The sequence below is a fragment of the Chelonoidis abingdonii genome, chromosome 5 (assembly GCF_003597395.2).
Source record: "Chelonoidis abingdonii isolate Lonesome George chromosome 5, CheloAbing_2.0, whole genome shotgun sequence".
NCBI lineage: Eukaryota > Metazoa > Chordata > Testudines > Testudinidae > Chelonoidis > Chelonoidis abingdonii.
In genome coordinates, this window is record NC_133773.1 from 148,165,993 (window position 1) to 148,180,166 (window position 14,174).

At 51.4% G+C, this 14,174-nt stretch overlaps 1 protein-coding gene across 1 annotated transcript in view; it reads left to right on the plus strand.

The window, feature by feature from the left end:
* SEMA4F (ssemaphorin 4F) overlaps nucleotides 1-6,105 on the plus strand; it is a 224,451-nt gene extending 218,346 nt beyond the window's left edge. The window contains exons 13-14 of the mRNA XM_075066742.1: nucleotides 2,841-2,899; nucleotides 3,718-6,105. Of these exons, the coding sequence (XP_074922843.1) occupies nucleotides 2,841-2,899; nucleotides 3,718-4,340 (682 nt within the window). The 3' untranslated portion in view covers nucleotides 4,341-6,105. The remainder of the gene's footprint in view (nucleotides 1-2,840; nucleotides 2,900-3,717) is intronic.
* The last annotated feature ends 8,069 nt before the right edge of the window (nucleotides 6,106-14,174 follow it).

The window sequence follows — 14,174 nt, forward strand, 5'->3', positions numbered from 1 at the left end:
TCAGGTCTAAGTGCTTGGACTTGCTGCAGGACGGCTTTGCTCTTAAAAAGACAGCCCAGCCTGCACTCGCTGTGAGGTTCCCCCACTAAGAATTGAAATCACTCAGAACTGGGTGGAACTTCAAGAGACAGACTCTCAGAGGTCACAGTGGCAGGTGGCAGCAGAAGGTTATGGCGCAGGGCCATCAACAATGGAGTGGTGGGAGTGACTGGTGTCACAACAAACAACAGCAGCCAGAGCGAGTGATGAGCAGCTGGAAGAACAAGCAAGGTGCCTTCTCCCCTGTACTCCAACAGGATGGGAGGTGAACTTATGTGAAAGCACCTCTGAACTCTGGGTCTTCGCTGATCAAGACCAACAACTATGAGTGGGGTGTGGTAGAGGGAGAAGGGAGGGACACATTAAAGGAACATTTGTTTGTTGGACTACATTTTAGTGACTTGGCTCCAGAATGCTAGATTTGTGACTAAGAAACTTATATAAATATATATTCCCTAGTAGGCCAAAAAATTTAAAAAAAAACACATTTGCCAAGGTCATTCTCTCACATTGTTGCTATCTCAAGAGGTCATTATCTTGGAGTTTCTGTACTAAACATTATATTATAACAAAGTTTTACATAAGAACATAAGAACAGCCATATTGGGTCAGGCCAATGGTCCATCTAGCCCAGTACCCTGTCTTCCAACAGTGGCCAATGCCAGGTGCTTCAAAGGGCAATTAGCGAGTGATTCATCCTCTGTCATCCACTTCCAGCTTCTGGCAAGCAGAGGCTCTCAGGGCATGGTTTTGCTTACCTGCCCATCCTAGCTAACAGGTATTGATGGACCTATCCTCCATGAATTTATCTAGTTCTTTTTTGAACCCTCTTATAGTCTTGGCCTTCACAAAATCCTCTGGCAAGAAGTTCCACAGGTTGACTATGCACTGTGTGAAGAAATACTTCCTTTTATTTGTTTTAAGCCTGCTGCTTATTAATGTCATTTGGTGACCCCTAATTCTTGTGTTATGAGAAGTAGTAAACAACACTTCCCTATCTACTTTCTCTACACCAGTCATGATTTTATAGACCTCAATCATATCTCCCCTTAGCCATCTCTTTTCCAAGCTGAAACATCCCAGTCTTATTAATCTTGCCTCATATGGAAGCTGTTCTATACCCCTAATCACTTTTGTTGCCCTTTTCTGAACCTTTTCCAGTTCCAATATATCTATTTTTGAGATGGCATGACCACATCTGCACACAATATTCAAGATGTGGGCATACCATGGATTTATATAAAGGCAACGTGATATTTTCTGTCCTATTATCTATTTCTTTCTTAATAATTCCCAGCATTCTGTTCGCTTTTTTGACTGCCACTGCACATTGAGTGGATGTTTTCAGAGAACTATCCACAATGACTCCAAGATCTTTCTTGAGTGGTAACAGCTAATTTAGACCCCATCAATTTGTATGTCTAGTTGTGATTATGCTTTCCAATGTGCATGACTTTGCATTTATCAGCACTGAATTTCATCTGCCATTTTGTTGCCCAGTCACCTAGTTTTGAGGGCTCCTTTTGTAGCTCTTCACAGTCTGCCGGGGTCTTAACTATTGTGGCAGAGCTCCAACCTTGTCCCTGTGGGTCCCGCGCTTCCAGGCAGTTTATGGTAGCCTAAGAGGCTCACTTTGACCCTCCAAGTAGCCCTTCTCTCTCTAGGGCCAGGGCTCAGTCAGCAGCAGGAGTTTCTGCTGTCCCCTCAGCCACACAAAGGGTATGGGGAGATATCCCAACATTTATAGACTGAGACATCCAACTGGGGTAAACAACTTACATTACCACCTTACAAGTTTCATGTCATCTGTTTGTTGCCTCCCCTTGTACCTTTCTTCTGATGTTTCAGACAAAATATCCTTATTCATCACTCTGTCAAACCATCTTGTGGTAAGTTGGGATGTAATTATTGTGCTAGCCTTTTGGAATGTGTTTACATTCATATTAAGTGTGTTTAAGCAATGCTAGCAGCACCATCGCCAAGTTCATCTACCTGACAGTGAACTTACAGGCATGTACTGTAATATGTGGCCTGACTTTGGTTCACAGCTGGTCCAGGTCTCATGTCTTGCACCAGGCGCAATGCTGTAGGCTCTCTGTGTTACAGGACAGTCAGTCTATAAAATGTTTTGAGATCCTTAGACCCTGCACAAAGTGCTGCAAGCCTCTGCTGGGAATGATTCCTTCCTGAGCCTGCTCCCACACCTTTGCCACCAGCCAACATCCCCATTTCTGACAGCCCCAGTTACTATCCTCTCACTCCCCTTTTCCCACTAGACACACACTCCTGGCCAGCTTGCCTCCTTTTCAACCTGGTGTTGGTACCGTTGTGTGTGTCTGAACACAAACCAGAGCACAGGGCAGTTTTCTGGTGGTAGTGAGATAGATAGGGCAGGTAAACCCCTAGAAAACAGCACTTCTCAGTCCTCCTAGTAACTGACCTCAGCGCAGGGAGGGGCAGTCCTCAGGCAGGGTTAAGCTCTGATCCTATGGTAACCTGGTAACTTCTGTCCATTGCAGATACTGGAAGTTTTAATTTCTGTCCCTGGATTTCCTGCCATTTGGGCCCCTCTCTAAGACCCCCTGTGTAACAGTTTGCTGCTCAGAAATGGAGGCTTATCCCCTACTCTAGGTTTTCTCCCCCCGCCCCCCCCCCGAATATGCTTCCTACTTCCTCACCTGCTGCAGAGCCAGACTTGCCTCCCCTGCACATGGGAACCTGGGCTGGGTTGGTCATTTCCTGATGAGGCTGCAGCAGCCACTGAACTTCATCATGATCTCTGCTTTTCTGCCTCATCTCAGGTTACTCCAGGACCTCACATCTCTAAGCATCTTAACACTGTGTCCGCAGGAAACAGAAGGTATGTGGCCTGAGGACAGCTCAGTGCTGGAAGCATATACAGCACTGAGAATTTTGGGAGTTAGGACCTGGATGGGTATGGCTCTGAGGGGTTCCTGAGCAGCGTGGCTGTGGCTCAGAGAACAGTGTTCCCATATCTGAAGGGGGAAGCACATCTCTTAGCCACGCCTGGCTTTGCATAGATTAAGTGGGGGGGGGGTTGTGCATGGGGGACTCTGCTGTGGACAGGGCAGGACCAGTGGCAGCTGGGTAGAAGGGCCATGTCAGGACGCCAGCCTGTGCTGAGCTCTGATTGACCACCTTGCCACTGGTTTGGGTTCATGCACCTTCCCCCAGCCTGGGCCAGTGGAGGCAGGTTGTGTGCCAGTGCAGCAGATGCTGGCAGTAGGGAGAAAGGGGCATGGAGACCAGAGTGGCTCTGGACTGAGTTAGGGGCATAGAATGACTCGGATTTGGGAAGGTGCTTCTTTCAGTACTATAGTGAGGGGCCTGTGAAAGACTAACAGGATGGGGGGAGGGCTTATTCTGAAGAGAGGAAGAAGGAAGAAACTCCACCAAAGAGGGGATCCTAGAATTGTACTTTCCCTGAGGAACTCAGGCTATGGGTTCACCTCCCCAGTGTCCCTGTGCCATATGCTTTGTACCCTCTTCTTTTGTCTCTAGGGGATATGGCTGCCCCCTTGTTATTTCCATGGGACTGGGCTGGGGGACGCTCTTCTCCTGCTGCCCATACCTATGGAGAATCAGTAGCACATATGGCAGGAGCCCTGTCTCATGTTCAGCTCCTGCCCCAATGCAGTGTTTCTATCCCAGTTGCAGATGTGCCTGTTACAGTCGAGGTGCCAGTGTCCCTGGCTGCCCAGGTTGTGCTCCCCTGTACTCCACCATCAGCCTGGGCAACCTGCATGTGGCAGAAACCTTCCCAGGATGCCACTGTGTATTCCTTGCGCAGCGATGGGCTGGAGTTCACAGTGACAGAGGAGACCCTTGGTGATTACACCTGCGAGTGCATGGAAGGAGGAGCAGGGGGTGTGATTGCCTCCTACAGCCTGGTGAGGGGCAGCAGCTCTGCTAACGCCTGGAAGACAACTGAGCGGAACTACGGTGTCCTGGTGGGAATCCTCTCGTTTTTCCTTGGCTTTGCTGCTGGCTCTGGCTGCTTCTTCATCTACGAGAGGAAGCGACGGGAGCGACTCCAAAGGGAGCTGCTCAGCCGTGAGAGAAATGGACTGGATTTGATGCAGTCGAATACGACTAGCTGCAGCCATGAGCCACACACACCCAGCTCCCCAGAAGACGAGCGCCACCCGCTCGCTACAGCTAAGAAGAATGGCAGCCTCAATGGCTTCCCCCACCTCTACATCAATGAGCTGGACAAAGACCAAGCCCGGATCTACCTGACGGGGGTTCCACTGGCCAAGTGCGATGAAACCTCCATTTAGTAGCCCCCAAAGGGAGCACATCCGTCACCAACACCCATGGCGATGCCTGCCCCTAGTGGGGCACAGCCATGACTGACAGCCCTGGCTGTGTCTGCCCGCTAGGGGGAGGAAGGGGACAGCCATCATTGACATGCCTGGCAGCGGCTTTCCCAACAGGCGAAGAGGGGCACAGACACTTCATGTCATTGCCAGACTTCCCATTCTCAGAATCCATCTGACTGATGCGGCCATCTAGGCCTCGAGTTGGTGTGATGCCCCATTGTGGTCAGTGAGCAGAGCTGGTGTGTCTGACAGTGGGACTCACCCAGATTTATTTCTGCTAAAACCTTCATGCAGCCTCCTGGCTCTGGCCAAAGAATTCCATGCTGAGTGGCTTTGAGTCCTTGTGCCCCAGGTCCCCCAACCTCTATGAAGCTGTTTGGAACAGGCCACTGGAGTCTGTGTTACTAGGCTGGTGGTGTTACTTGGCAAACATGCACCAGAGCCGGGTCCCTAGGCTCTGCATCCTGTAGATATTCCCTGGAAGTGGTGATTGTATTGGCTAAAATTAGCCTTGATTGTAACTGTAACCCGAGATACCTGGGACAATATTCCCCTCCTCCCTCATCCCTGCCGCCTGCTCAGCTGTGGAGGTGGTGGTAGAGACCCGCTACTGGCTTCTTCAAGAGCAGAAAGCATGCACAGCCAGCACTTACCGAAACCTTCTGTGTTCATATGGAGTCTTCTCTGCCTTCAGAGTCTGGTACACAAGAGACAGTAAATGCTCCTGGAGACCTCTTGGCCAGTGTTGACAAGTGACTGCCTTGGTGGTGCTTTCTGTTAACCAACACCATCTTCATGAATGTGGTGTGACTCAGACCAGGTGCAGAGTCTCCTTGAGATCATGTGGCCCTCTGAGAACAGGAGTTGTTCTCCAGGTGCAGAAATCTGTAACACTCTTCAGAAAGAATGGTGGCTGACTCTATAATGCCAAATTCTGCAGCTGCCCTGACTGTACATGCCTTCAGTCGGCAGCCATGTGGACCCTTGTGTGTCTGGGCTGGAGAAGGCCCAGCACAGTTTTGCCAGGTGTGTTATGGTAGATGTGAATGATCAAAGCCAATGACATAGTGGTACTGTGGAATATCGTAGCTATGCATGTTGAGACAGGAGAGACTAGGACATTGCAGAGAGTAAGTTGAAACCTTCTCCCAGAGCTACTTTTCCTCCAAGCAGTGAGGTCAGGTGGAGTTGCTTGTTGCTGAGGTATTCATGCTGTAAAGCACTGAACCCGAGGGCATCTCCCTCTGTTAGAAATGTCACAGCCACTTTGGACTTTGTCTCTAGCAAAAGTGTGACACACACCCATATCACTGCCATGAGCCTCTCCTTGCAGGTGACTATCTGCACATATTGAACTGAGGACACGTCTCCCACTCCTGTGCGTGTCCACTTGCAGCTTTTCCCACTCCGATCTCCCTTAGCAGTTTCAGTGAGACCCTCCCAACCTTCCATTGTTCTCTGGCTTCCACAATAGGCCCACTGGCCATGTCTGGCTTCCTCACAGGTTCAGCCACTGGAGCTTTGCCAGCTTGTCTTGCAATCTCAGTGAGAACTCCTTTCTTAGCTTCCCATGGGCCCTTGCTGTGGCTGGGGGGGTGGGTTGGGGTGGGGGTGGGACTGAATGTGAAATTAATGTCACCTGGTGGTTTTGCTGTTTTGTGTTTTCTGTTTTTAATCAAACTTTTTTATTTTGTGATTTATTAAAAATTATTGTCAAAAAGAATCATTGTCTGGGTGTTGGTAGGAGGCGGGTGAAGGAGCTTGGCAGATACAAACTCTTCGGGGCTCTGTTACTAGTGATTTTTGGTGGTTCTTCGAGTGCTTGTTCACGTCCATTCCACATTAGGTGTGCGCGCACCGCATGTATGAGTGTCGGAAACTGTTTCCCTTAGCGGCTCCCATCAGGCCAGCTTGCCTGAGAGGCGCCACTGCATATATACCCCCACTGGCCCGACCCCCTCCAGTTCCTCCCTACCATCTGTGGCAGCGTTGGAACAGCCTCTTGCTCTCCTATGAGAAGCAATCCCTTAGCATTAGAGTTACATAGCTGTTATCAGTTCGTTAGCATTCCCTTGTTGTGGACACTTAGTAGATTAGGTGCTTGGAGGCTGCGGGGTATGCCACAGGCCCATGAGTTTAAGGTTTGCACCACGTGCCGCAAGCCCATGCGGGTTAGTGATCCCTACGACGCCTGTCTACGTTGCCTGGGGAAAGCACGCCAAATGGAGCGTTGTAAGATTTGCAAGGCATTCAAGCCAAGAACAAAGAAAGAGAGACTTTCATCTGAAACAGTTGTTGATGGAGGCCGCACTGCAGGCACCAAGCCTGGAGCACCTGACGTCAGCTCCAGCTTCCTCGATGTGGAGTGCCCCGGAGTCATCAGCAGACCCGGTGCCAGCCAAGCACCACAAGCAGTTGGCTTTGGAGCGCCAAAGTAAGCCCCAGCACCGCTCATCCTCCCCGGTGCAGCCCAAGGCACAGCCAAAGGAAGGGCATGGACATTCCCCTCAAAGGAGATTGGCGCCATCTAAGGCCCCAGGCAGCAGGAAGAGCATGCTGAACACTGTACTGGCGCTGTCGCCGGTGGTACCAGCTCTAAGTGAACTCAGTGCGAATGAAGGGCTCAAGGGCATAATAGATCAGCCCTCCACACCTGACACCTTTGAGGCAGCGAAGGACCTCATCGAGTTACCAGCGGCGAGCCCCCTCCCGACCAAGGAGAAGCCTCCAGTACCTGTGCCCAGGATGCCATCAAGGGGAAAGCCAGTAGTGGTGTGCCGTTTGAGAACACTGTCCCGGCATTGCTCCCGGCGTTGGTCCCAGTCGAGCTCAGAGTCCATGGACTCCCATTTACCCATGTCTCAGAGGGAAGTCTCGGTACTGGAGGCAAGTCAACGTGCAGAATTAATGGAAGGGGCATGCCGCTCTCCAGTGCCCCCCGGAGGCTGGCACTTGGAGAAGATAGGCCAGCCGTCGCCGGAGGCTCCCCAAAGACACCGGTCCCAGGAGTACTGGTACCGGTCCTGGTCCAGGTCCCAAGGGCATCGGTACCGATCCCACTCCTGATCAGCCAGAAGCTGTTCGTTGACCTCCTGCTGGCACAGATCGACAGCACCGCCGTGGCCTTCACGTTCGATGTCACTGGAGTCCAGCACTGATTCGGGCTGATACAGTTACCTGCACCGGCACTAGACAGTAGGGAAGCCCAGGCTGGTTGGCTCCCCCAATGGCAGCCGCCAGGATACTGGCTCTTCTGGACCCCTTGGGCCTACCACCAGTGGCAGGGGGCTCTCTCCAGGGCCAGCTACTCAGTGCAGCAGTCCCAGTCCCCGCACCGACGCTCTTCCGTGTGGGAAGCTACAGTGTCCAAACCCCATGCTGATCTGAGTCACCACAGCCTGCACACCCTGGATGTCCGTCGAGCGTTGGCGTTCTACTTGGAGCTCATCAAGCCCTTTCGTAAATCCAAGCAGCTGTTTGTGGCCATATCTGAGAGGATGAGAGGCCTCCTGGTGTCGTTGCAGTGAATCTCATCGTGGATTACAGATTGCATTCGGGTGCGTTATGACCTCACAGGTGTTCCGGCTCTGGTGGTCACGGCTCACTCAACCAGGGGGCAAGCAGCTTCCATGGCTTTCCTGGTGCAGTCCCAATCCAGGGAGATCTGCAAGGCAGCCTCCTGGTCATTGGTGCGTACCTTCACAACTCACTGCACAGTCAACCAGCAGGCCCAAGAAGACGCGGCAGTTGGCAGGGCGGTCCTCCGATCAATTGTTCCGTGACTCCTACTCTCCTCCAAAGGTAAGCATGTGATTTACCTAATGTGGAATGGACATGAAAAAGCACTCGAAGAAGAAAAAATGGTTACCTACCTTCTCGTAACTGTTGTTCTTCGAGATGTGTTGTTCATGTCCATTCCACCACCTGCCCTCCTACCTCTCTGTCAGAGTCACCGGCAAGAAGGAACTGGAGTGGGTCAGGCCAGTGGGGGTATATATGCACGGTGCAGTGGCGCCACTCGGGAAAAAGTTTCTGACGCTTGTGCATGTAGTGTATGCACACCTAATGTGGAATGGACGTGAACAATACATCTTGAAGAACAACAGTTACAAGAAGGTAGGTGTGACGATGCGGTTCTGGTAGGACCCAACTGAGAGTGCCAATTCAGGACAAATCACTTAAAACAGGGCAGTTACATCCCAAGACTGGGGTTTTTCCACCTCTAAGGCAAACCAAACCAGCCAGCCAAAGAGGACTTTGGTCTCACCTCACTGGCTAACCTCAAGTCACACAAACATTCCCTTAGAACTCTAGTTTCCCAGTATCACCATCAGTGCCACTCGTCCTGGGGATGAATGGTTATTAAAACCAAAATCCCAGTAAAAGAAAAAGGTTCTCTCGATCCCAAAGAATCAAGCCCCAGACCCAGCTCAATATACAAATCAGATCTTACCCACAAATCACGCTGGTGCCAATCCTTTAGAATCTAAAAGTTTATTCATAAAAGGAAGAAGGTAGTAGAATTGGTTAAATGAAATCAATTACATGCAGTAATGGCAAAATTCTTGGTTCAGGCTTGTAACAGTGATGGAATAAACTGCAGGTTCAAATCAAGTCTCTGGAGTACAACCCCACTGGGATGGGTCATTCAGTCCTTTGTTCAGAGCTTCAGTTTGTAGTAAAGTCCCTCCAGAGGTCAGAAGCAGGATTGAAGACAAGATGGAGATGAGGCATCGGCCTTTTATAGTTTTTTCCCAGTTTAAGAACTTCTTTGTCCTTACTGTGGAAAATTACAGCAAAATGGAGTATAGAGTCACATGGGCAAGTTCCTGCATACTTTGCTGAGTTACAAGGCGTATCTGCCTTATTTCAATGGGTCAGTTGTATAGCTGATGGTCCTTAATGGGCCATCAAGCAGGCTAGGCAGAGCTAACACACAAACCCCTCCTACGGTTGCCAACTTCCTACTTGCACAAAACCGAACCCCCTTCCCTCCCCCCCACAAGGCCCCTCCCCTGCTCACTCCATTCCCCCTCACTCACCATCACTCGCTTTCCCCACCCTCATGCTTCATTTTCACTGTGCTGGGGCAGGGGGTTGTGGTGCGGGGGTGGGGCTGGTGCTGAGGGGTTTGGAGTGTGAGAGGGGGCTGTGGGCTGGGGCACAGGGTTGGGGCATTGTGGGGGGAGATGAAGGCCCGGCTATGGGTGCGGGCTGTGGGGTGGGCCTGTGGATGACAGATTTGGGGTGCAGGAGAGTGCTCCGGGCTGGAACTGAGGTGTTTGGTGGACAGGAGGGGGATCAGGGCTAGGCGTGGGAAAGGGTCAGGGGTGCAAGCTCCAGGCGGCACTTACATCAAGCAGCTCCCAGAAGCAGCAGCATCTCCCCCTTCTGGCTCCTACACAGAGGTGCAGCCAGATGGCTCTGCATGCTGCTCCATTTGCAGGTGCCGCCCCAACAGCTCCCATTGGCCACAGTTCCCAACCAATGGAAGCTGCAGAGCTGGCTCTTGCGGCAGGGGTAGCGGACGGAGACCCCTGGTTGCCCTTATGCATAAGAGTTGGAGGGGGACGTGCCAGTGCTTCCGGGAGCCACATGGTGCCAGAGCAGGAAGGGAGCCTGCCTTGTCCTGCTGTGCCACTGACTGGGCTTCTAACAACCTCATGGGGTCCCTTTTTGACCAGGCATTCTGGTGGAAAACCAGACACCTAGCAACCCTAACCCCTCCAGCACTCCCAGGTACCCTTCCCAGTGCCCCCCCCCCCCGAGGTATCCCCTCCAGCACCCCCAGGTACCCATCATTGAAGATTAGGGTTGAAAGAAACCTCAGGAGATCATCTAGTCGAATCGCTTGCTCAAAGCAGGACCAACAGCCAAGGCTTTGTCAAGCCGGGCCTTAAAAACCTCTAAGGATGGAGATTCCACACTTCCCTAGGTAACCCATTCCAGTGCTTCACCACCTTCCTAGTGAAATAGTGTTTCCTAATATCCAACCTAGACCTCCCCCACTGTAACGTGAGACCATTGTTCCTTGTTCTGTCATCTGCCACCACTGAGATGGCAGATCCCCCCTCACTCTTCTCTGCTGCAGACTAAACAAACCCAGTTCCCTCAGCCTTGCCGCGTAAGTCATGTGCCCAGCCCCCTAATCATTTTTGTTGCCCTCCGCTGGTCTATCTCCAATTTGTCCACATCCTTCCTCTAACAACGGGGAAAAACTGGATACAATAATCCAGGTGTGGCCTCACCAGTGTCAAATAGAGGGGACTAATCACTTCCTACACCAGAGGTGGGCAAACTATGGCCGGTGGGACCCTCCTGCCTGGCCCCTAAGCTCCTGGCCCAGGAGGCTAGCTCCCGGCCCCTCACTGCAAGCTCCTGCAGCAGCACATCTGCAGGCTGCCAACGCGGTGCCAGCGCTTGCTGTCTATGCTCTGGTGGTGCAGCTGAGAGCACCGGCGCAGCCAATCGGGGCTTCAACAGGTAGTGCGGAAGGGGTCAGAAAGCGGTGGGAGGAGGTGTAGGAGAGAGGGGCAGAGGATTAGAGGTGTTTGGTTGGGGGGGGTGAATGGGGGCCTAGGGCAGTCAGCAGGGTGGGGGACCACGGGGGTGAATGGGTACGTCCTGGGGGGGAGGTCAGGAAGCGAGGGGGGTTGGATGGAACACAGGGGGTCAGTTCAGGGGCAGGGATCCGGGAGCTAGGGCAGGGAGAGGGGAAGTAAATGATGGGGCAGGGTTGGCGGGCGCAGTGAGGCATCGGCATGAGAGGAGGTGGTGGAGTGGGGCAGGGGCTGCCAGGCGGGTGTGAAGAGGAATGGAGTTGTGGATGGGGCAAAATCTGGGGCGGGGAGGAATCATGGCCGAAGTCGACGACAATCAAAGGAGGAAGGTCAGATGGGGGCAGCCGGGCTAAGGCTGTCTGAGAGGCCACAGCCTCCTCTAAAACATGGCCCACCATATAATTTCTGAAACTGAATGCAGCCCCTCAGAACCAAAATGTGTGCCTGCCCCTGCTGTAACACACACACCCTACAGCCCACCAGATACACCCTCCCAACTCCCGCCCACCCCACTCTTTTGTTGTTATTCCTGAAATATCTCTTTTCAAATTCTTACTCTTCCGTTTCCCCTCTTCTAAGGCCCCTTCGCCATGGGCACAAGACTTGGTCACAGTTCTGCCCATGCCGGGGCCACGCCTATTTCGGAGGTGCGCAATTGGGACCCTGCCAGTGCCGTCGTCAGAAGCCAGACGAAGCGTGGGATAACGTGGAAGGAGGCCTGAGGCGGGGTTGGCCCTGGCTGATGAGTGTTGGCGAGCTGCAGCCAGGATAGGAGGATGGAGCACCTGGGGTGGGCCGGAGGAAGCTCCAAAGAACAACGACAGAGCATGGAAATAAAGGGGGGCAGGAGAGCCCAGGCCAAGTGCCGCTACTGCCTGTGGGCTCTTGGGTCAGGAGAGACTGCCCTGAAAGCTCGACTAGTTCGTAGCCAACGTGACTTCTCTCCAGCTGTCCGGAGAGACCCTTTTTGGGACACGAGGGGCGGCTCTGAGAATTGTGCTCGCCCATAAAGCTGACGGCATGCCGTGGGGGCACTGTGCCGGCGCAAAGCCAGCAGGACCAAACTAGGGACCCATCCCGCAGCGCATACCATGGCACATGCGCAACCCTGCCTGCACCCCGGCGATTCGGACACAAAAGCGCACCCTGCAGCTGCTGCTCAAGCTAAAGCACGTTGGCGTGTTGGGCGATAGGAGCTAGCACCCATTACCATCGGGGCAAGCGGGGTTAGGCAAAGAGAGCAAGACAACTGCACAAGGCTCCAACGGGAGATGCAGGTTCGCAGCCTGGGGCCTGCTCCTGGGTGGAGTTCTTAGGACCAGCGTAAGTGTTGCTGGCAATCTCAAAAAACCACTGTGCACGGCTCGAGGCAGACTCTCGACACCCGGGAAGACAACTGTCGCAGTGGGGGGAGGGGTTCCCCTCGTGTGTCGGGGGGGAGGGGCAGGAATAGGAAAATCAAAAGCCTGAGAGATAGGAGGCGAGGGGGCAGGCAGGACAAAACGCGGTGGTGTGGCGGGGGTGGGCACGGACATGTTGAAACCTACTCCACAAATCTATTGCTATGAGCAGAGCCAGGGACTCCTGCGGGGCCGGGATGTTGTGAATAATACTCCTGGCGTGCAGCCAGGGATCTGGGGGCGGGTGTGTGAAATCTTCTCTGGGTCTGTTACTGCTCGCTCCAGAGTGATAAAATTCTCCCTGTTTCCCCTGACTGTCATGGATGGATATAAAATCCAGACAAGTTTATCCTGTCCTCTCCAGGTATTGATACTTTCTGTAGTCCCCGCCTCAGCTTTTGATCCATTTTCTCTCTAGTTCTCCAATGTAAATTTTCTCTCTAGTTCTCCAATGTAAATTTCCTGCTGTTTGACCTGCTGCAAATTGTCCTTGTTTAGGTGGAAAACTGTTGCCCTGAGTCATTCGGTAAATGGGAAGAGGGTTAATGACGAGCACTGACACAAGGCTGTCTCTGGGGTGGGAAGTGGTGGCCATTCTGTGCCAGCAACAAGGGCCTGCATGGACGGGCTTAGGAAACGGGAGGAGGCAGTGTCCCGAATGGACACTGCCCAGCCCCAGGTTACACAGTCCTAGCTATTGCCCCCGTAATGGCTTCCTGAGGCCCATGTGACCGGGGGGGAGGGGAGGGGTGTCAGGCTTTTACTGTCTAGTTAATTGAACTTCCATATACAATCCCGTCAATCTATCCCAGTCCCACTACTCTCATTTATTTAATATCAATATAAAATCCTTTCAGCTCTAGATGATTTTCTTTCCTTAGCTAATATTTCTTTTATTTTGGCCTATTTCCTCCCCAATTCTCAAAGTTGTATATAAAATAGCCCGTGTGCAGTGCTGCGGTAACCATGGTGGGCCCAAGATAGTAAAGGTTGCTCCATTTATTTATATACAAATGTTTGGTGTTACTCTCTATCACGTGCCTTATAAATCCTAACATTCTGTTAACTTTGCTATCTGTGCACTGAATGGAGTTTTTCATTGTGCTGTCTACAACATGCAGCTTGTTTTCTTGAGTTGATAGTTATTTACAACCCAGTATGGTGTATCAGGCACTCAAGGTTTTCCTCCAATGTGCATTGCTTCACATTTGGAGAGATAAGGTGGGTTACGTAATAAGTTTTATTGGTTCAATTTCTTTTGGTGAGAGAGACAAGCTTCTGAGCTACACAAAGCTCTTCTTTAGGAGAATATCCTAAAATTTTGCCCTGCTTCCTCTCTAGTTACCTGTTCCTAATTTAATGTTCCCTGAGGTTTTTTTCCATGTCTCTCTAATTATAAAATATTAACATAAAAGCCCTTCTGTTTTTTGCCTTTTCCCAACTTCTTGAATATTATTAGAAAATCCTTGCATATGTTGCTAGTTTTCTCTCAATTTGTCAAATAAAGCTATGACAGTGACTCAAATTTTACATTTTACTTTTACCAACTATAGACTACTGATATAAAATCCCTTACATTTTTCCACTTGCCTCTCTAACCTGTGAAAATTGAACCAAAATTCTCCAAATTTCCACCCTTCTCTCTTTAATGACTGAACAGTGATACCAGCTGTCAGATTTTGCCTTTTTCCATAGAATTATCAAATGTCTATTAAAAAGCATCTTAAGTTTGGCAGTATCCCCATGTTCAGTTGCAGCAACTTTCTCCTTTTTTGGAGAGAATGTGTTGCTTGAGTCATTCGCCATCCTGACGTTCGCAAGGGGTTAAATTA